At 40.2% G+C, this 22,513-nt stretch overlaps 1 protein-coding gene across 1 annotated transcript in view; it reads right to left on the reverse strand.

The window, feature by feature from the left end:
- Positions 1-304: 304 nt before the first annotated feature.
- The window catches only part of FBXL5 (F-box and leucine rich repeat protein 5), a 47,914-nt gene continuing 25,705 nt past the window's right edge, over positions 305-22,513 (reverse strand). Inside the window, exons 9-11 of the mRNA XM_061583632.1 lie at positions 18,252-18,977; positions 10,960-11,108; positions 305-1,112 (exon numbers count right to left, since the gene is read on the reverse strand). Of these exons, the coding sequence (XP_061439616.1) occupies positions 1,036-1,112; positions 10,960-11,108; positions 18,252-18,977 (952 nt within the window). The 3' untranslated portion in view covers positions 305-1,035. The remainder of the gene's footprint in view (positions 1,113-10,959; positions 11,109-18,251; positions 18,978-22,513) is intronic.

The raw sequence follows: 22,513 nt of genomic DNA on the forward strand, positions 1-22,513 counted from the left end.
AAATACCAATTTAAGATTAATACGAATATTTAATATGATGTATGTGCCATCTCCCATCTTATAACCGAACCACAGACTTGCTTGTAGACCACCTGAATGAACCTTATGGACCACAGTTTAGGAATCCCCGCTCTAATTTATTTGAAGTGCAAACACAGTACTTATTTATCATACCATAGCAATACTAAAAAGTTTACCAGCACATTTAAGTATCAAGTTATTAAAATAATATTGCCATTTTGCAATGCAATTGAACTCCACCCCCACCCCACCCCAATCAAATGAGCAGATTACCACCAGTAAGTTTCTTAAAGCTGCAATTTATTTATTTATTTATTACAGTTGCTTATGGCAGAGAAATCACTCCTTGGAAAGTCCCTTTCAGAATTCAGCATCTTTAATGGGTTTATATAGAAGATACAGGGGATTGTGGTTGCTATGCAACTACAGTTAAGCAAATACTTTGTGAAGCCCACAAAATGACAGTCATTGGCCTGCTATGTTAACATATCAGACTCTTAACAATCTCCAACGCTGATGGGAATGTTTCATTTACTGTTCTTCAAGCCTGTAACATATAATCAGTGCTAAGACAAAAAGTATCTTTAATTTTGCAACTCTGGGATCAGAAGGTTAATGGAGAAATCACTACAGAACAATATATATTGTTATCCAGATGTATTTAACATTTATATTTAAGCATGAGCTTTAAAAACAAATCTTAAGGGCTTAGCACAAAACACAAATAAAAAACATTAAGTGCCAAACATTAAGGGGGAAAGTGTCAAAAACAATTTGATAAGTTTCACAGCACAAAGAATTAAACCTTTCACCTTCCAAAATCAGAGTGAAACATTGTGAGAATGGTGTGACACTACACAGTTTGCTTATAAGATTCTGAATTATGGAGCAAAAAGGACCTACAAGTCGCACTCCAGAAGGGAACTGTTAACACAAGATGCGGATTGTAAGTAAAGTGCATGAAAGGAAGCCTGCTGAGCTAATGAAGTAGACTGAAAAAGGAAAGTAGTCAGGTCATTCACCAGAGCGGCAGCAGGCTCTGAAACCACACTGCAAGTTCTGGCATCCACTGGCAGTTTTGGCGTGAGGACCTGTGTAAAGACAGAACAAATGTGAAAGGCAGAAAAAGGGACTGGATTCATCCTGGACAGAGATGTTCAGTATGTTTTACATCAAGAACTACGTCACTCATTTTCATTAAGAGTTTCAAACTAAGTTTGTAATAAAATTAGTATCTTATTGGCACAGGACAGATTATATTATATTTAAATATACAGCGTATCTTTTCCCTTTGCACAACAGAGACTTCAGCCCTCTTGCATCTGCATTAGCAGAGCTCCAGACTAATAGGACCATCAGCAAAAGTGCATCTAAAATGGCAAGCATGATTGGTTTATGCCAAGGGTAGCTGACCTTCAGATGTTGGACTACAATCTCCATCATCCCTAACTACTGGCTATGGTGAATGGGGCTGATGGGAGCTGGAGTCCAGCAGTGTCTCAAGGGCCACAGGTTATAGCTGCCTCTGGCTTACATTGTACAGAAAAAGTTAGTTTCCGTATGAGCCATTTATTTTATTTAACAGCATTTATAAACTGTTTAACACTTCAAAGATATCTAGATACAGCTAACCTCTCCCCCAAATGTATACTCTGATCCGTAGTGTTGCCAATTCTGCCTTAAGATTATGTAATTCATAAATCTGTCCCATACCAAAGTTCAACTAAACATCACTTACCTTCATTTGCAAGAATTTTAAATAATACATTAAACTACAGCACCTACTGCCTATATAATTCAACAGCCATATATATGTGTTTAAAAACAGATGTGATACGTTTATTTCAAGAACAGGAGATTAATCTGAAATTAAAGGCATGAAACTGGTCAAACTAATTCTGCTATTCCCTTGAAATATTCTGATTTTGTATATTCTTAAGAACATAAGAAGAGCCTGCTGGATCAGGCCAGTGGCCCATCTAGTCCAGCATCATGTTCTCACAGTGACCAACCAGGCTGAACAGAAAGTAAATGAGTGTATGTTAATATGTTTGAAACAGTTAATGGAAAATGAACCTCTTGCTTCGGTACTGAAACCAGCATTTGTAGTCTAGCACAATTCAACATTCTGGAAATACACTGAAACAGGAATTTAGCTATTAATCTTTTACAAATCATGTAAAGGACATCTCATGTAACAGCAGCAGACAAACCTCTAGCGTACTTCACAGTGACTGGGTTTTATCCAACTAAGTTCTCCTCAGAGTAAACCCACTCAAATTAATGGACCAAATTAGTCATGTTCGTTAATTTAAATGGGTCTACCTTGAAAAAAACTTCATCATAACATTAAAGAAAACTAAAATAATTTATTTTCACATAAATGGGTTAAATAAATTAACCCTATTAGAAAGATTGGTAGATGGCTTAAGGAAAGGTATGATTATTATTTTTTTACATGACACCCATCACAGGGTCAAACCACACATTATGTTATTCGTGCTTTTAAAAAAGCAGTCATTTCTTTGAAGGAAGGAGACAAAACTCTAAAGCTATTTTGAATTGAGATCTTAAAAATACCTTCAAGTTAGAAGCTAATTAATAATCCACAAATAGGATATGTAGTAATACATTAATTACTTGTTGGAGAATCAGAAAAACTTCATAGTTCATATGCCCTTACTCAACAAGGATCAACAAAATAACTAGCTGGTTTGGGGGTGGGTTTTTTCTCGAGAGGCCAACACTAAATATGTATCTTCCCCCACCCAAAAAACATATCTTACCTAAAAACCTTCATACATGGATCAAAGCATAGCTGATTGCTCTGTGTGTGTGTGTTTTAGCCCACCACAAATACTTTCCCTTTCAACCAACAATTGATATTCAAGGTGGATTATTTGCTGGTTTCCCAGGTTATTGAGACAGTGCGCTCCTAATCATGCTGACTCAAAAATAAATTTCATCAAATTCAGTAGGATTAACTCCCCCGAAAGTAAGCATAGTGTTGCAACCCTAAATCTAAAATCTATTCAGACTACATTCCAAAGACAATGCTACAAGATTAGGAAAATCTGAGCAGGGCATCTTAATTCCTTGCTGCTGCACGATAAAACATGGGGAATGTCTAATCAATACCAATATGCAAGTAAATAAATAAAATGGGGAAAAGCCAATGAAAACATGAATTATTTCCCTTCATAAAAATATATAAAGAGAAATCCTTCAAGAAATACGATCTAGAAAACGAGGAAACAAAATAAATCTGAGACTATCGGGAAAGGGCATCTTAGTGGTAAAAAATCTTTGGCTTTTAAAAAGCACTTTAGAAACCAACCTTTAGCAATAAAGTGGCAGAAGAAAAATTATTCCACCCATTAAACGTAATTATGACAAATAATTTCAAATAATGAAATTAACAAATGCCTGCTATTTTGTGAAGCTGTACTAAATCAAAGACCTAATGATGAAAGAAGTTTCTGGCTTTGTTTTGGTATAAATAAAACACTTTCTAGGAGACTCCCTATTTTGATAAATATAATTAGGGATGATGTCCAATTAGCGTTTCTCCACTAACAGAACAAATCCATTAACATTTCCCACCTTCCTCTGCAGCCCTGCACTCCCCAAATCTGCCCCAGAGGGTCATGGGATACTCCAGAGCAGATTAAAGGTACATGGTGAGGGGGAAGAACCACCTAATATTGCCTCCCTCCACATTCTGTTGACAGACGCCTCCGGCCAGCAGAAGGAACACCAAGCATAGTTACCATCCTACAGGTTTAGAGTGCACAAACCTGGTCAGATGCTAACTGCATCTTGATACATAAAGAAGTGTAAGGATTAGGTCCTAGATTACCAATATTAGTGGGAATATTTGTTTCTAGATTGAATTTAATGGGTAGAAATCAAGCTGAATTAACCATGCAAAGAAGACTGACCATGCTTGGAGGTCAGTTAACATTATTTGGAATGTGATTAACATCAACAAAAAACTAGATTAAAGGAAGTACCAACTCTGTTTCTTCAGCTTTTATATATAAAAAATTAAGATTACTGGGTCAGGACGGGTTGGGAACCTGTGGCCTTCTAGATGATGTTGGGCTCTGACTCCCACCAGCTATAGCTAGCATGGCCAATGGTCATGAATGATAGGACTTGCAGTACAAAATTATCTGGAGGGCCACAGGTTCCTCGCCAGTGGTCTCACAGAACAGTTTAAGAGGTAAACACAACTGATTTATGATAGGGCAAGGACTACAGTTAACAGATGGCTATCTTAATACATGGAACTCGCAAGGATGTCTAGCATCCCACCTCTGTATTTGTGTTAGCAGAGTCTCTCACTATTGTGGTAAGAATGGAATCTAATTAAAGAGTTAAATTTGGGAGAGAAGAGATAAAACTTCCACCATTGCAGCCATATTCACTAATATACCCGAGTTTTCTGATGTATCTGGTTATAAACTGAACAATCTGATCTACATGGTTTTAATGAAGGCAGATCAATTAATTTGGATATAATGGAATATAGTTAGATAACTGGTTATTATTCAGATAACAGATCTTCATTTGTTCTTAGTTCAGATCAGTCTGAACCTGGAACAGTGCCATCACAAGACAGTGCAAACATTCACAACAGTATGCTATACAAGACCATCAGATTAAAACCACATCACATCTCTTTTCAAATGAGCAATAGTCATTAATAAAACACAGCACTAGGTCACATTCAGATCAAAATATAAATGAGCACTCTTCTAAAAGTCAACAGATGAAGGGGCCATATGTACTTCCTGGGGCAGGATATTACAAAAATGTGAGGCCAAGAAATACCTGTCCGTGGCAACTGTCAGAGAGTAGGACCTCAGAAATTTATTATTATGAAAGACGGGTTTAGTATCGGTCCAACAGAGGCAGATCCATACTATACATTTAAAGCACAACTTCCTTCAAAGAATCATGGGGACTGTAGTTTATTAAGGGTGCTGGGAATTTGTAACTCTGTGAGGGGGAAACCCATTCCCAGAATTATTTGAGGGAAGTCATGTGCTTTAAATGTATGGCATGGATCTGCAGTTAAAAGCATTAGCCAATCCAGCTTAGAGGCATTATGGTAGTATAGCAAGAAAGCACAAGGTTACTTGTTGCACAGGAAACTGATACCTTTACAAAAATTAAACAACTTGGAATAAGTACAGAAAATTCATTTCAACACGTATTGTGACCATTAGGACTGGTAAATCAGAGCATGTACATTTAATTTCAATAGTACCACTGGTAGGGTTTTGCAGAGCAGTAAGGCCATCATTGTATTTACAGCTCCGTTGCTCACAGCAGGTGCGGTTCAAGGTGGGGAACAGAACAATCAGGCCCAATGCCTTCATGAGATAGCATTGAGACCAGTTCAGGATCCCAGACTAGCTCAGCCCCGATTCCTCTCCACAATACCGTTTCGGGACTTTCCACCGGCTCCCATCAGTGGAGCTCCTACCAGCAGGCCTCCCACCCGCCCATTCAGCAGGTAGAAGTGGACTGTTAATGCCGAACATGTGATGCTTAGCTGGGGGAACTGGGCAGAGGAATACCTCCACCTAATCTACTTCCCCACCAGCCCGACATAAGGCAGGGTTGGATTGCTCTGTAATCCTGCAATCCTGACACTACCTACCTGGGGGGAAGCCCCACTGATTTTAATAGGACTTACTTCTCAATAGACATGGTTAGGATTGTGATTCATAAGTCTTATAAAACCCTTACAGTCAACCCGTTCTATGGATATTTTAAACTTCTACACTTTTTTATGCAGAAGACTACAAAAAATAAGTTGAGAGCATTAAATAAGTACTGCAGAAATAAAATGTACAGACATTTAATAATGAAGATATACTAATAAAAGTGTATAGACTTATTTTAGATAGACCTGAAAGAAGATGCTATCAGATAGGATCAATTTAGGTGTGGAGATTACTGAAAAAGAATGGAATTATGCATGTCCATAGTCCTTTTCATTGTGAAATGTCTCCTTCACAAGTACAATGCTTGAATGGGCTCATATACTCACACTTTTACTGAATCCCTAAATGTGAGAGAAAAACTATCAATTTAAAAGTTTACATGTCAACCACAAAGGATTAATAACATATGCACTAAAATAATTATTAGACATGCAAAGCAAGATATATTAGGGTTTTTTGCATATGAAAATGCCAATTTATCAATAGATTTGGAAAAAGTCAATACAAAACTTCTCCCCAAAGCTATTAATAAACCAATGACAAATCAGACCAAGTCTTCATCTGTTTGTGGTATTCAGTTAAAGAACTTGTATGCCAAATTAGTTAAATACTAATTTGCAGGAATATGATACAGATAGATCTTACATTCAGAAAAGAACAGCTATCAGCTATATTGAAAAAGAAACTGGAAAAGCAAGATCAACTGTGCTTACTTGAGTTCCAGTTTCTATGCAACAATCATGCATAAAGAGGGACTTTCTGGTGGTTTGTAAAGTTCCAGTAACAAAAACACATGGCTCAAAAACTTTTCACCAAGCTCATAAAAGCATGGAATGGCACACATAGGATTGGTTTTCCTAGCAATAAGATAACAGAAGAATGGTCAACCTAGCTAATCTGTACTTATAAAAAGGCTGCAAAACTAGAGATGTATAATTTCTGGAAATTTTGGAGCCATGGGGGGAAAAGTGGGGGGTTTTTCAGAAAAAAAGAGATTTTTGGAAAAATTGAAAAAATGCAATATTAGCACTTCTTACAGATTGAAAGTCACTTTGTTACTTCAGAAACATCAAATGTAATTATGTACAAGCTGGTTTGGCATAAAATTATCACATTTGGTATATTAAAAGTACATTTTATTCGAACAATTATTACAAATTGAATTTACTTTTTTAAATTTTTACTTCTTTTTGTAACAAATGGATCTACAGGATCCTGAACTGTAAGGAACCTCTTTCGTTTTGCCAGTTTATGAGGAGCAGGCAAAAAATATTTTTTAAAAAACAAGAAACCATCAACATTAGTAACAAAGGAAATTATTTATGTCTGTGCTAGTCCTCCACAGTGCCAAGCATACATAAACATCTATTCCCATAAAAAGAACTGAGAAAAAGGAAGGGACCAAGATTCAATGAAACATTTTATTCATCATGCAAAAATAAAACATTCCATAATCCATTTTTTCTTCATTTTTTTCAATTTTTCAGAAAAAAACAAAAAAGACTTCAACAAAAACGGGGGGGGGGGACATTTTTTCTGAATTTTCTGGGTTTTTTCCAGGCCTTCACATCTCTACGCAAGACTAAAACTATTACACAGAAAACATCACCAATCTTATTGATGAGTGAATGGTGAATCCATACCTTGTCCTGCATGTAGTTCTTTCTGTACCCCAGAGAAAACAAAAGGGGTAAAAAAATATCCCATTTGAAGATGGGTTGAAAAGATTAGGCTAAGTGGTTCATATGGGACTATGGAGTCATTTGTCAAAATATGTTCATGCATTTATAAAACAAAAAAACCTGGAACCCAAGTCTTCAACTCTAAGGTACGAGAACGGATGGAAAGTTATCCAACTCCCCTTACAGTTGCCTACACCCTATGAAAAGCCACTTTGGAGGATCAGGGGATACCACAATGTGTGATTGGGTGTGGCAGGCTGCTGTACAGTCCAATTCTGGATTATTCTCCCCCCGCGCATCCCTTCCCACATTGATTAGGTGGGCCCTGAACATTATCCAGAATTTGGGGGGGGGCGTAGATGACTGCAGGGGAGTGGAGGGAACTTCCTTCTGTTCACTTACCTTAAAGATCAAATTCACAGAATAGGATTTTAAAAGAAAAGGAAGCTTCCACACACTGTTTGATCACTGACTAAGCGTGGGACACATCAAAGATCAGCTATCTCAGCTATTAACACAACTAGGATCTGGGGTTGATCAGCAACCAATAACATCCTCCAACACAGCTTATGTCACCCGTAACTCCTTCTGCAGCATACAGCAAAACAAAACTAAGAGCACCTCTGCAGCCCAGTTATCTGTAGCTGGATAGACATTGTTTAAGATCACAACACATTCACTCAATTAGACAATCAAGTCCTGTGATAAAAAAATAAGGAGCAGAATAACCAACTGGCTAAACCAGTTCTTTTATATGCATCTCAAGATAATTGGCTTCCCATCTTATTCGTCATAGGGACATTGTAGTTTCGCATTTCATTGTCCTCCTACAGACAGAGTACATCAAACTGTCAATATGAACTGTGGGGACACAGACCAAGATCAGTGGAAGTAATACAAAAACACTGCATCTTGGATAACAAATCCGCAACACAAAAGCTGAAGAGACTGCTTTTGAGGCAAGGGAAACATTCAAGCAACCCAACATTATTGCAAAATAAGAATACCTGGCAATCTTGTATGTGACACTAACACCTAAAATGTGATTATTAGGTGGTGGTAGCAGCACATTTTCAACACATGGATCTGACAGCAAATTTCCAATCCAAATCAGTTTTGGTACATTTTAAAGTCCTTATGTTTAGCATTTGCATAGAGATCTACAGCTGGAAAAGTTCAGATGCAACATTAGCTGTTAAATTAGCTTTGTGAGCACTACCACATTCTCCTCACTTACTGTTGCCTTCAACAACTTGGGGCTGGTTTTATGAACTCACCTTCTAATAAAGAGACAGAGTATATATAATGGACTCAGATTCCAACAAATACCACAGATAATCACAGTTGAGAGTGCCCCCCCACTTTGCCATTACTTTGTCAGGCACTGTTGAGAAAAACACCACACTCACAGCAGAGCTGTATTCTTCCTGATCAAAGCAGACATGGAAATCACAGCTGTTTTTCTTTGCTAATTTTCCCCAGCAAGAGCTGCTTTTCCCTGCCTTTCCCTGTCCAAACTGCAGCATGAGCATACGTCACCAGAGAAAATAGGGGGGATATGCAGTCAGTGTGGTGCTTTATTAGTTTTTAATGGGAAGAAAAAGTGAGGCAGATAGGAAGCTCATCTTTCCAAAAATGAAGGACAAAACAATAGCTAAAAAGGAATACTCTACATGGCTGCCTAACCTACAGGCGCCGGAGGGCTTCAGTGCATATGGCTCCTCATTAAGTGTGAACAGGCCCATATACCCATCCCAAAGGGAAGCAACTTCCAAACAAGAAAACTTTTGTCAAGGCATGAACTATACAGTACTTACATTTTGAGAAGAAGTATTATGTAAGGAGCTATCCAACATAGCAGTTCTTCATAATCTACTCTTAAAGATGATGCCAGCAAAATAGTTTTAGTTTATTCAAACAAATTCAAGGCAACATATTTTTCAGTGACTAATATTCCAATGACCCTCCGTGGCGCAGAGTGGTAAGCAGCAGTAACGCAGTTGAAGCTCTGCTCACGGCCGGAGTTCGATTCCAACGGAAGGAGGAAGTCGAATCTCCAGTAAAAGGGGTCGAGGTCCACTCAGCCTTCCATCCATCCGTGGTCGGTAAAATGAGTACCTGGCATACGCTGGGGGGTAAAGAAAGGCCGGGGGAGGAACTGGCAATCCCACCCCATATATACGGTCTGCCTAGTAAATGTCGTAAGACATCGCCCTAAGAGTCGGAAACGACTCGCACTACAAGTGCGGGGACACCTTTACCTTTAATATTCCATCACCTACAAACATATTAAATGAGACCTTCATAGGTTTTTGGAAAGGCACAATGTCCTATAGTACCATGTGAGACAGAAGAGGTACACAGCAAAACAAAATCTGGACAAGTCACCCTCAATAGCAGACAAGCCTTGGGAAGTTTCCTAATGAGCCAATTAGGACAAGATAGGTCAGTCATATTTGCTTGAGACAGCCAAGAGAACAACGTCGGGGGGGATCTATATCTGTGCAACCGGGTTTTTTTTTGGTAACATAAGAGTCTCTCCCTCCATTCCATCAGCACCAAAATCCTCAAGATAATATTGAAAGGATTGGTGTTAATCTATCACTTAGGTTACTTTCAAGTGTCCCACAACCCCAGACACCCGTTATTCATTATTTAAATAGCTACCTTAAGACACACCATTCATGTATCCACAGTTCACTGAGGACAAACTATAGGAAAAACACTGATGTAGTGTTAAATTTCAAGGAGGAGCACAAAGCTGGAATAGATGTCGATACAGACTAGTTAAATGTTCAGAAGCGATAGGATGACTTAAGAATTTGTTCCAACAATAGTCTCCATGGCAGACTTAGAGATAAAAATTGTTTATGCTGTGGTCTAGTAGCATGAGAGTTGTAACACAGAAATCAGGAACTCATGCAATATCATAGCTCCCCTTCTATGAAAAGAACCAATCAGAAGTACTTGTGCAAAAATTCCAAGAGAACACAAAAGTCCAGACTTAACAGGATTTCAACTTCGTACACTAGTGCCACTTTTTCTTTATATTGTCATTTTGAAACCAAGACATTTCAATAGATAGTAGTTAGCAGCTACTGTTCAAATTTGGAATCAATCCATTTATGGAGTCCTCGACAAACTAATGTCTTTCTATAACACTAACATTCTTCATTCAATTGATGTAAATTTTAGTACAGATTGGCAATTGTGTAATTTCTTTATACCAAAACAACAGCACTCAAGAGGTAGAGCTCCTTAAAAAAAAAATTTATCCAACCAGTTACTTAACTGAATTTGGATTGTAAATGATCCATGAGAGGTATGCTTCCCTATTGTACTGTTAAGAAAAAAGTTTAAGATTTATATCTATGCCTTGATAGACACATTAAACCTTAATAAAGAAAGGAATACATAACTCAAGAGGACCTAGACTACAGAAAGGGGCTTTGAATTCTGAACATTCCAAGGGGCAAATATGAATGTTGTTAAAAGGTACTTTATTCAAAAGACATTACCGTTAATGTTGTCACAGTAGTAAAAGTGTTCATGATTCAGAGAAGGGCATACAGACACCAAATCCTGCAGGCCTGCACTGGTTACAGTCAGGCAACCAGAGAGATTGAGGTGTTCTAGATGAGGGAGCCCACCTCCCAGAGTTAGCATCCTACAAGTAGAAAATAAAGACACATTAAGGGCACGTCAGGAACCAAACAACAGTTAAGAAAATTCTGCTTAGCCAACAAGACCATCCATCAAACCCATTTGAACCACTCAAAACCTTTGCCATTTGAGCATTCCTTTCCCCACTTTCATTGTAGCAGCCATTAACTTTGTTAAAGTCTATCCTGCTGGAAGCTAATAACATGCAAGACTGCTGCCATCAATTTAGGGCCTTGCTGGAATACATGGTTTGTTCAGCCTTAAAGCAAAAATTTCTTAGCAGCAGATGCCTAGTGTGTTCTCCCATCCCTACCACAGATATTTTAAGTGATGAAACGCAAACAGAAAAGATGGGCAATGGAGGGGAAAGGAGGCACTTTAGTTAGGCAGGATCCTCCTTCAGTTTCATCTGTAACCAATCTCTGAGTGAAGCAATGACAGGTAGATTAATAAATAAATCCGAGCTAGATCACAGAGGGAAGCAAAAAAAGTACAACCTGGCATGAAGATAAATTGGTGAGGCATGAAATGTGTACAAGTTGACAGCCACTATTAACAGAATAGGGGGAGGCAGTGAATGTTTCCCGATGCCATGGCATGAGACATCAACTTAGAGTATCTGCAAAAACTATGTCAGATCTGACAGTGGGTCCTAATAGAATGTATGCAGCTGTCTGAATTGGAGCCAAGATGTTCTGGAAAACCCTTCTTCTGAAGGCTACTTCAGCAGAAGCATGTAGTTCTAACTTGTAATGTCTAGTGCAGCCTTTCCCAACCAGTGTGCCTCCAGATGTTGTTGGACCACAACTCCCATCACCCTCAGCCAGCATTGCCAATGGTCAGGAAAGATGGGAATTGTGGTCCAACAACATCTGGAGGCACACTGGTTAGGAAAGGCTGGTCTAGTGAATGTAGATACAGTGCCTTGCAAAAGTATTCAGACCCCTGACCAATGCTCTCATATTACTGAATTACCAATGGTACATTGTAATGTTGTTCTGTATGATATTTTATTTTGAAACACTGACACTCAAAATCAATTATTGTAAGGCGACATTGGTTTTATGTTGGGAAATGTTTGTAAGAAACATGAAAAACAAACACATTGCTTGCATAAGTATTCAACCCCTGTGCTGTGGAAGCTCCCAGTTTACACAGATGAAAGAAACTGTCCTATCGAGGACACAATTACCTTACCGTCAGCCTCCACCTGTGAACAATTAAAGTTGCTGTCACATTATCAGGATAAAAACCCCACTGTTGGAAGGATCATTCCTCAGGCTGTAGATCTGAAGGAAAATGAAGACCAAAGAGCAGTCTACAGAATTCAGAGATAATGTATTACAAATGCATAGATCAGGAAAAGGGTATAAACTAATATCCAAGTGTTTGGATATCCCAGTGTGCACAATTGGATCAATAATCAGGAAATGGAAGCTGCATCACACCACCCAGGCACTGCCAAGAAAAAGCCGTCCCTCAAAACTCAGCACTTGAACAAGAAGACTTGTGAGAGAAGCCACAGAGAGGCCAGCAATCACCTGGACGGAGCCACAGAGTTCAGTGGCTGGCAGTGGAGTAATAGTGCACCAGTCAACCATATCCAGAGCTCTCATAACACTGGCCTGTATGAGAGGGTAGCAGGAAACAAGCCTTTACTCAAAAAGTACCATCTGAAAGCATGTCTGGAGTTTGCCAGAAAGCATGATAGTGCCCCAGCTGCAATGTGGGAAAAGGTTTTGTGGTCAGATAAGACCAAGATTCACTTTTCAGCAGGACAATGATCCCAAGCACAAGGCCAAAGCAACATCAGAGTGGCTCAAGAACAAAAAGGTGAATATCCTACAGTGGCCCAGTCAAAGTCCTGATCTCAGTCCCATTGAGAACCTGTCGTGCACATTGAAAATTGTGGTCCACAAGAGACATCCAACCAATCAGAACAACCTGGAGCAAATCTGCCAAGAATGGGCCAGAATCCCTTTGACACTGTGTGCAAAGCTAGTACATATCTATCCCAAAAGACTTAAAGCTATTATTCCAGGGAAAGGTGGCTCTACCACATATTAATGTGTGTGGGTTGAATACTTATGCAAGCAACATGTTTCAGTTTTTTATGCTTCTTACAAACATTTCCCAACATAAAACCTATGTCACTTTACAATAATTGATTTTGAGTTTCAGTGTTTCAAAATAAAATATCATACAGAACAAAATTACAATGTACCATTGGTAATTCAGTAATATGAGAGCATAGGTCAGGGGTCTGATTATTTTTGCAAGGCACTGTACATATATTCACATGGTCACACAGCAGTTTTGCCCATGTGGACAGAGACTAAATTACCTTTGGAGGCAGAGTTCACACTGCAATATTTTCGCTAGATGAATCTTCTGACCATCACATTGGTAGCTATGGCTTGGGAGGAGCATAAGAGAGTCTACAGGGCCATCAGCAATACATTTTTGTGCCCTGGAGAGAAACCCTTGTGACTTTTCAGCATCTAGGTTGGGATCTTCAACGAAATCCTTGAGCCATAAAAGGCTGGCTCTAGCCACAAGTGAGGGAATGGATATTGCCCTTAAGGCAAGGACTGTAGTCTCAAGGGTCCTCTTGAGGGAAAAAATCAGCATTTTCCTCTCCGGCCTCCCTTAAAATGATGTCTCCATCCCAGAGCAAAATGGCTCATGAGAAAAGGGCAGCTACAGGAGGGTCAACTACGAGGTCCATTGCAGGCTGTTCTAAGATATAGTTGTTTAGACTTCTAACTACCCAGCGGGTTGATTCATTCTGCTTCTACTAAGCCTCTGAATGATGCACGAAAATGAAACTGCTTTCTGTGAGACTTTGGAAGAGGGCAAGAATGAAGTGCTTTTGGGGAATGCCTGGGCCGTAACTGGCTCAGCTGCACACAGACCAAAGCAGAAACTACTCTGACAGCTGTACTGGAAAATACGCGAAAGAATATTGTGATTTCAACATAGGTAGTGTCCAGCAACTGCCCCTTTAATGCTTCATCTGAGGCCTATGTAGGGGCCTGAATAGTGTTAACCATCAACCACTGAACTATTGGAAGCCGCCTAGACTGTGTCCTTTAGGAGTTAATTCTGTATAAAGATGCATTATGTTCAAAGAGGGTACAGCTGGAGGGGCTATGGGCTCCATGTCAAGACCATGGAGAGAGAGGGTACAGAGAGAGGGGCTGTGAGCTTCACGTGTGGGATAGTTCCCAAGCATCTTAAATCCATGAAATTAGCATGGGAGCAACCAGCTTTCTCTCTTGGCTACTTGCCACTTTTCTGAAGTTAGCCTATGGCCTTGCATGAATACTATCATGGGAACAGAATCTGAATGGCAATGACTAAGCTTTAGCAGAAAAGTGAAATAGTATATTTGCTAATAAGAAAAAAACCTTGCGGTTTAAGAATGTACCTATAGCCAACAGATATTTCTATCAAACTTTTAAAAGCAGGGAAATTGGGCAGCTATAGTGAATGCACCAGGGGAGGAGACCTGACCCCCTCTCTGAGATATTGTACTGCCCTATAAATTTGTCAAAATGCAAACACAATTTGGGTGGGTCTTTCACAGTCCAATCCACTTGCTGTGTAGCTTGGAAGAATTTGGTAACACGTGCCTCTGAGCCCATTAGTGAATTTCTCTGCTTTTTAATTCAGGAGGTAAGAAATGGGATCCTGTGCAAGTTTCCTGAGAATGGATGGCTCATTCGCATGCTTATTGAGTTCAGTGGGATTTACTCCCGTGCAATCATGGCTAGGATAGGTAAAACTGACCATGGGGAGGAGGAGGGGAGAGTAGAGGGAAGTGGGCAGAGGGGAGCAGAAAGGGGGGAGAGGGGAACAGAAGGAGGGGAAGGGGGAAGGAGTGGATTGGAAGGGGAGGGAAAAAGGGAGGTGATGGGAGGGTGGAGGAGGGGAGGGCAGGTTTTATCATTTGCAAACTTATTGAGTTTAGTGGGATTTACTCCTGTCAATCATGCTTAGGATAGGTGACACTGACCTGGGGAAAGGGCAGGGAGGGGAGCAGGAGGGCAGGAAGGGGAGGGAGGAAGGGGGAGGGGAACGAGAGAAGACTGGGTGGGTAGGCACTGGGCAGAGGGGAAGCCCCTTTCCTTTCCAAAAGGAAAACGTTGGGAACAGTATCATTCTTTTTCAGGGTTTCTCCCACCTTTTTATTCTACGGCAGGCATATGTAGCATCCCACTCAAATTTAAACCAAAGTTGTCACTGGCCACATCCACACCAGACCTTTATTTCATTTTAGACAGTCATAGCTTCTCACAAAGAATCCTGGGAAGTGTAGTTAGCGAAGGGTGCTGAGAGATGCTAGGAGACACCCTGTTCACCTCACAGAGCTTCAATCAGAGTAGCTGACTGTTAAACCACTCTGGCCACTGGAGCTCTCTCAGTGGAATAGGAGTCTCCTCTCAGCACCCTTCACAAACTACACTTCCCAGGATTCTCTCGGGGAAGCCATGACTAAAGTGAAATACAGGTCTGGTGTGGGTGTGGCCCCCTGATTAGGCAAGTCCAGCAGCTGTGAGTCTGGCTTTTAGAACTGACAGTTGGTTCTTACTGAGCATACCCGGCATTATCACTGAGTTCAATGCTAAATTTCTTAAATTAATTAAAAATCAGCCAGGCATTTTTTAATGTTTAAACTGCAGAAGATCAAGGTCAGAGTATGGGGCAAGGTCAGTAATAGGATTACAGGTACTCTGTTAACATGGCTAATTTTTAATTAATTTCAACAAATTATGAGAACTCTGATAGAAAAAAGTCCAAAAGGGTTCTGGTTTTCTCTCTCTCTCTTTTTACACTTTGAACTCTCGATTCTCTCTGACTGTTTTGTGTATCGCCATGAAAATTTATAGGGTTGTTAAGCAAGCGTTTCTGAGTTCAGGACTATACATTTTGTAAGGTTTTGTTTTGAAATGAGCTTATGGGCAGCATCAGAATGGCATGGGGGTATTTTCAATTTAACATTGCGGAATGTGAAAAATCCATGCTGACTACAGTATACAGACTGGCTGTATAATAAAGCCTAGTAGTATCCCTGTTCAACAGAGAACCCAATGCAGACCAGGAGAAGGAGAGACCTTGAGAAGATGTATCTTGACTGTCAGCAATTAGGGACCATTTCTAAACAGGGAACTTTCCAGCAACTGAAAGGTCCATATGATTATTTTCTTTTGCTTTACTTTGTTCTTTATGCCCTCATCGTATGAATAAAACCTATTAAAGAATAAACCTGGTGTTTCTTTCATTGCCTACCTGAATCCCAAAAGAACTTCTATTCTTTTGACAGAACAGTGGTTAAAAGTAAGTAATCTTGAGAGTACTGGCTCCTGGAGTCTCTTCTGAGTCAGACATATCACTCCACTTTCCTTCCAGTTTCTCTGAGTCTTGAATGAGAAATATATCCCCTATGTACCAGGGACCCTGTTGTGGGGAGGACATAGGTCTGGAAAGGCCCTTTTCCTTCACTATAGCCAGGGGAACAGGTAACTCAATCAGAAATATCAACAGAATGGTCTTGGGTAGTTGGAAGGGGAAAGAGAAAGAGGGAAGGGGAAAGGAGGAATGCGTGGAACAATTTTTTTTTTTGCCATTTTATGGGATTTTAACTACTTAACAATATCAGCTAATAAGGCGTATTTGAGGCTTTGATTAATCTTCTTAAGAAAAGTAAATGCAGGGAGGGGAAGATTAGACTTATCCATCCCCACAGCTGTTTCACTTTCCAAGCCAGAAAATAGTTTCATGTCCTTTAGAAGCTGGAGGCAGGAGGAAAATACTGAGAAGATGATTGGGCAGGGAATGGTTTGCTTGGGATTGCTGCAGGGCTAGGGGGCAAATACATTCCCTATGCTAATGACACTGTCATATGGGGGTGGGGGTAAGCTGCTATATTGACTTCACAGAATATTTGACACATCAGTTGACAAGAATGGCAACCTTGTCCGACCAGGAGAGCTTTAAAAATCTGAGCTGCTTCATTTGCAGAGGTAAACAAGTGCCGTCTACAGTCTGGGGCTGTCTTAGCTTTGCTACCGCAGTTCGTAAGCACTGAAGCAAATAGTTGCATAGCAGAATATATGAGATGGTGATAAGATGGCTCTCTCCATCCCACCCCCGCCAGTTTCCATGCTGGCCACGAAGGGAAGTTCATCTATCTGCTCCATCACTCCTTTGTCAGCTTGCTTGACAGAAAGTAAAAAATTTACCAGCCTGCTAAGAAGCTTTCCCTCCTCCATGACCAGCATGTAAATGCAGGCTACTAGCTTCCTAGCAGGCTAGTAACTTCTGTGAGCTTATTTACAAGACTGACTTAGATACTATTTTTAGACTCCTAAGTTCTTCCAAGAGTGAGCTACAGCAAACCTTAAAAACAACTTGGCACTCAAATAGTGCCATATAATGTTAACATACAGTATTTTCTCACCATATCAAAAACTCTGTAAAGTAGATTAGAATTATACCCCATATTGCAGTTTTGAGGGGGAGGGCTAAAACAGACATAATGTGCCTTTCCTAAAAAGTAATGTGTTCATGGTAGAGCAATATTTGAACTAGGGACTTTGATTCATTACTCCATTTATCCACAATGCTTACTTACACATCCAAAATTACATCCAGTTGAAAGTCACCTACATACAGAATCTCAACATTACACATCTTTAACAACTATTACAAGGAAAAACATTTAGGTCAGACACAGCCATAAGATGGGTGCTATGGAACTGTTCCCATATGAATCTTCCAACAAAGGGAACAACATACCGTTTTAGCTTTACACATGACATAGGAAACTGGCATGCCAAGTTTAACTGAAAATGCTTGCATCAGGTAAACACCTCACCTTCTGATATTTAAAATAAAACCGCAAGGAAAGAACTTGCCGTTTCTTAATTCCTTAATTCTAAATCCCTCTTTTCAAAAGTAGTCAAACTACACTACATTGCATAAAGCAAAATACAACCCTTCCCCACATCACATAGCCAGTAAATTACTACTACCAGATTTAGTGGCTTGATAATGCCAAGATTACAGGATGATTTTGTGTTCTTTGAAGGGGTGGTTGTTTTCAGAAAAGACTGCACTCATAGGTTTCAAAGAGGCTACATACCTGAGACCATGGTCTGTTATCTGATAACACCCTGACAGACTGAGGAACTGAAGAACTCGTGCTGTCTCTTGGCCTGATTTTGCACTCCTGAAGTATACCAAGTCTTTCCCCTCTGACTGTTTACTAGTCCTTGACGTATGTTTAGACAGTGCAGAGGATCCTGGAAATGTCTGAATAGTTCTTAAAGCTGTCCCAGCACAACAGAAAGAGTGACCACAGTAGGTCAAGGCAGCAGGAGCACAATGTTGCTGCCAGCAGATACTAGTCCTTAGTCCAAAAATGTCTTTCCTGCAGCATGATGCAGAACAAGTGAAATTGGATGCTGGTTCCACCAAACAAACTCTTTCAACATTTCTGTGTTTCCACTCAGCAGCATCTTCAATATCTGCCAGATCTTCTGCATCTAACATCCAGATATAGGCAGAGTTAAAGCTCTCTGATCTGACAGGTGCACTCCAATGGCTTTCATTTCCTTCTCCCTTAATCACATTTTCATTTGTAATATCATGCAAACTACAGTTCTTTTTGCTGGCCTGCAAGGTAATGTCTTTGCTTTTCCACACAGTTTTTCCATTCCTGTTTCGACAACTTTTCGGAGATCCTGCTTCATGGGATGACAAAATTCCCAAGGCTCTGGAAATCTTTTTTACAGCCACATCTGTGATTTTCTCACATCCAGAGAGATCAAGATGTCGGAGATTCTGGCAGCAACCTACCCAAGACCAACTGAAACAAACAGTAACATCTTTGTTAACTGATATTTAGTTATTGTCCCAAGTATTTATATTCAGATCAATGAGTGTTCAGCCTTCAAACCTAAACACATAAAATACAAATGCTAGGAGAAATCAGCTAAGGATAAACAGGAATCACAACATACACACCAGGCATGCCCTTTTCAAAATGGAAACACTAGTTTAAATCGATTCCTGGTTTGCACTCCTGGCACTGAGTGTTGGCACTGTTGCTTGGCTATCTGGCTGTACTGAAAATAAACAAGTACAAACCTGAGGCCCCACCCTCATTTCATGCACAAGAAGAGATTAGAAGCTTCCATTACTGCTTTGTTGCCTGCTTCCGACAAAATGACAAATCACAAACAGAAAGCCTCTGAAGTCCTCCCCCATGCATAGTGGGAGGAAGAAAAGGAAGTGAATGCATATTAGATGCTGGTAGTGAACAAAACATGTCTGCTCCAAACTGAGACAGGAAATGGACTGAGGTAAACAAAGACCAGTCTGTATTCCTGTCTCCAGCCACAAGAAGGCAATGTAGTAATCCCACCAAGGCATGGAGAAAGGATCTCTCTCTCTGTGTGTGTGCGCCAGACAGGCAGCAAACCCAGCTCAGTCAAAGCTTGGATGCTACCAGAATGTCACCTGTTGCTTGTGCGTGCATGCTGCACCAGCACATGTCCAAGAATCAAAGCACTGACAGCTAATAACCAACTAGTACATAATTCCGCATCATTTTCCAGTTCAAATGCAAAGAAGGTACAGACTGAAGAGGGTGCCTTCCTCTCTGCGCTACAGCAACAGCGCTAACAGTCCTCTTCTAGTAAAGAGAGAATGTTCCATGACAGTTCCGACAGCTTAAGCGCAATGGACAGCGGATTACACATGCCAGGAACAGACAGGAAATAACCCTTCTATTATCTACAGGCTCTATTCTGTATATACAAGCCTGGTGCAGAATTGGACAATACAGAAAACAACAAAATTAAATAGGAAAGGACTTATTTATGTGGTAAGGTTTTTCATTTTCATGGAGCACTTCAGTCTAACAAGCATCAGAGTATCAGACTAGGACCTGGGAGACCAGAGTTCAAATCCCCACTCAGGACTGAAGCTCATTGGGTGACCTTGGGATGATCACTGTCTCTCAGCCTAACCTATTCACAGGGTTGTTGTGAAGATAAAATGGGGAGGGGGATAACCATGTATGCCACCTTGAGCTCCTTGGAAAAAAGGTGGAAAATAAATGTAATCAATAAATAATAAACACTTTAAGCATAGCTAGGATCGCATTAAACATAGTAACTGTTGTGTCTCAATGCTTCATGACTTCACACTGATCTGGCTCAAATGTAGCTTAGTTGAAGACTGGCACAGAAAAATCTGTGTCTAATGACAAGCTGCAAGCACCAGTGGAACTTTCATTTTTTAAGAGTTCTGCAGTGTGCATTTTAGGCAATGTGGACAATTCCTTTTCTTTATCTACATTTGCACATTATCTTTCCCACATGGACTGTGTCACCAAGTTGCCCATCAAAATGGACAATTAACAAATCTTGCCCTGCTAAGTCTCTTACGATCAGCAATTTGCTACTGAGCAATCAACATTCATCCTTTCAGCACTTAGAAGCAGGGTAGAAAGGGAAACAAAAATACTCCAGGTGAATGACTGGCTACGAAGGTGGTGCTGACACGAGATATTTGGATTCTGGGACGAAGGGCTACACTTCCTAGAAGATGAACTGCTGGGAAGTGATGGGTTGCACCTCCCAAGAACTGGGAAGAATGTGTTTGGCCACAGAATGGAAAATTTAATTAGAATCTTAAGGGGGAAGGAGACATCAACTTGGAGGTGACAAAGGCTTATGCACAGGAACAGAAACTGAGAGAACAGCTCTTATGGGGCTGAATAATAGTCTTCATAAAAATGAAGGAAGAAAACCAGACCATAAATCACTTTGTCTTCAATGTCTATGTACTAATGCTCAGAGTATGGGAAACAAACAGGACGAACTTCAACTCTTAATACAGGAGGGAACCACAGCTTGATGGGTATAATTGACACTTGGTGGGATGACTCCCATGACTGGAATACAGCAACTGAAGGATATAACGTGTTCAAAAAGAACACAAGGAATAGAAAGGAGGAGCACTATGTTAAAATATATATCCCTGCACAGAAATACAGTACGATGAGCTTAGTAGCCCCATTGAGAGCATCTGGATTAAAATTAAAGGGGCAAGGAAAAAAAGGAATGTGGTGGTTGGAATCTATTACCGACCAACCAATCAAGGAGAAGACAAGGATGAAACTTTTGAAAAGCAAATTGCCAATATTTCAAGGAGGCATGATGTAGTAGTAATGGGGGACTTCAATTACTCTGATATCTGTTGAGAGACAAACTCTGCCAAGCATACCTCCTCCAAGAAATTCCTGACTTGTGTTGCTGATAACCTTCCTACAGAAAGCGGAGGAAAAATCAGCTATCCTTGACTTGATTCTAACCAACAGAGATGACTTAGCAGACAAAGTGACAGTTACAGGAACTCTGGGGGAAAGTGACCATGTTATACTTGAGTTCTTGATCTTAAAGGACGTAAAAGCTGAGCAGCCATACATGTACTCTGGACTTCAGGAAAGCCAATTTTAATAATAACAATGACAAGTAAGGTCCCATGGCAAGCAACTCTAATGAGAAAAGGAGCCCAAGATGGGTGGGAGTTTCTAAAAAAGGAAATTCTACAGGCACAATTGCAAACAATTCCAACAATGAAAAAAAGTGGAAAACAACAGAAGCAGCCAATGTAGCTTCACAAAAAGCTTAGAGATGATCTGAAAACAAAAAAGAGCACATATAGGAAGTGGAAGGAAGGCCAGGCCACAAAGGAAGAACGCAAACAGGTAGCATGGAATTGCAAGGATGGCATCAGGAAAGCTAAAGCTGAGAATGAGCTGAGGTGAGCAAGGGATATAAAGGCAACAAAAAAGCTTTTTTCAGGTACATCCATAGCAAAAGAAATGGTAGTTCAGCTACTCAATGAGGAGGACAAAATGATAACAAAGAATAGGCAGAAGTGTTCAAAGTTGAACTTTGGCCCAGTCTTCTCCCCAAAGGGGGTTGATGACCCTCTTGGCAAACGTGAAGTACAAGTTGAAGGGGCAGGATTACAGCTGGAGATTGACAGACAATTGGTCAAGGAATACCTGATTACTTTGAACAAGTTCAAATCTCCAGGGCCCAATGAACTGCATGCTAGAGTAATGAAGGAACTGGCTGAGGAACTCTCAGAACCACTGTCTTTATCTTTGCAAAATCATGGAGGATGGGTGAAGTGCTGGATGACTGGAGGACAGCTAATATTGCCCCTATCTTCAAAAGGAGGAACCAGGAAACATTTTTATTAATTACTTAGAGGAGGAGGTGCAGGGAACGCTTATCAAATTTGCAGATGACACAAAATTGAGTGGGATGGCTAATACCCTTAAAGACAGAAACAAATTTCAAAATGATCTTGATAGCCTGGAGC

Source organism: Rhineura floridana, chromosome 9 (genome assembly GCF_030035675.1).
Source record: "Rhineura floridana isolate rRhiFlo1 chromosome 9, rRhiFlo1.hap2, whole genome shotgun sequence".
Taxonomy (NCBI): Eukaryota; Metazoa; Chordata; class Lepidosauria; order Squamata; family Rhineuridae; genus Rhineura; species Rhineura floridana.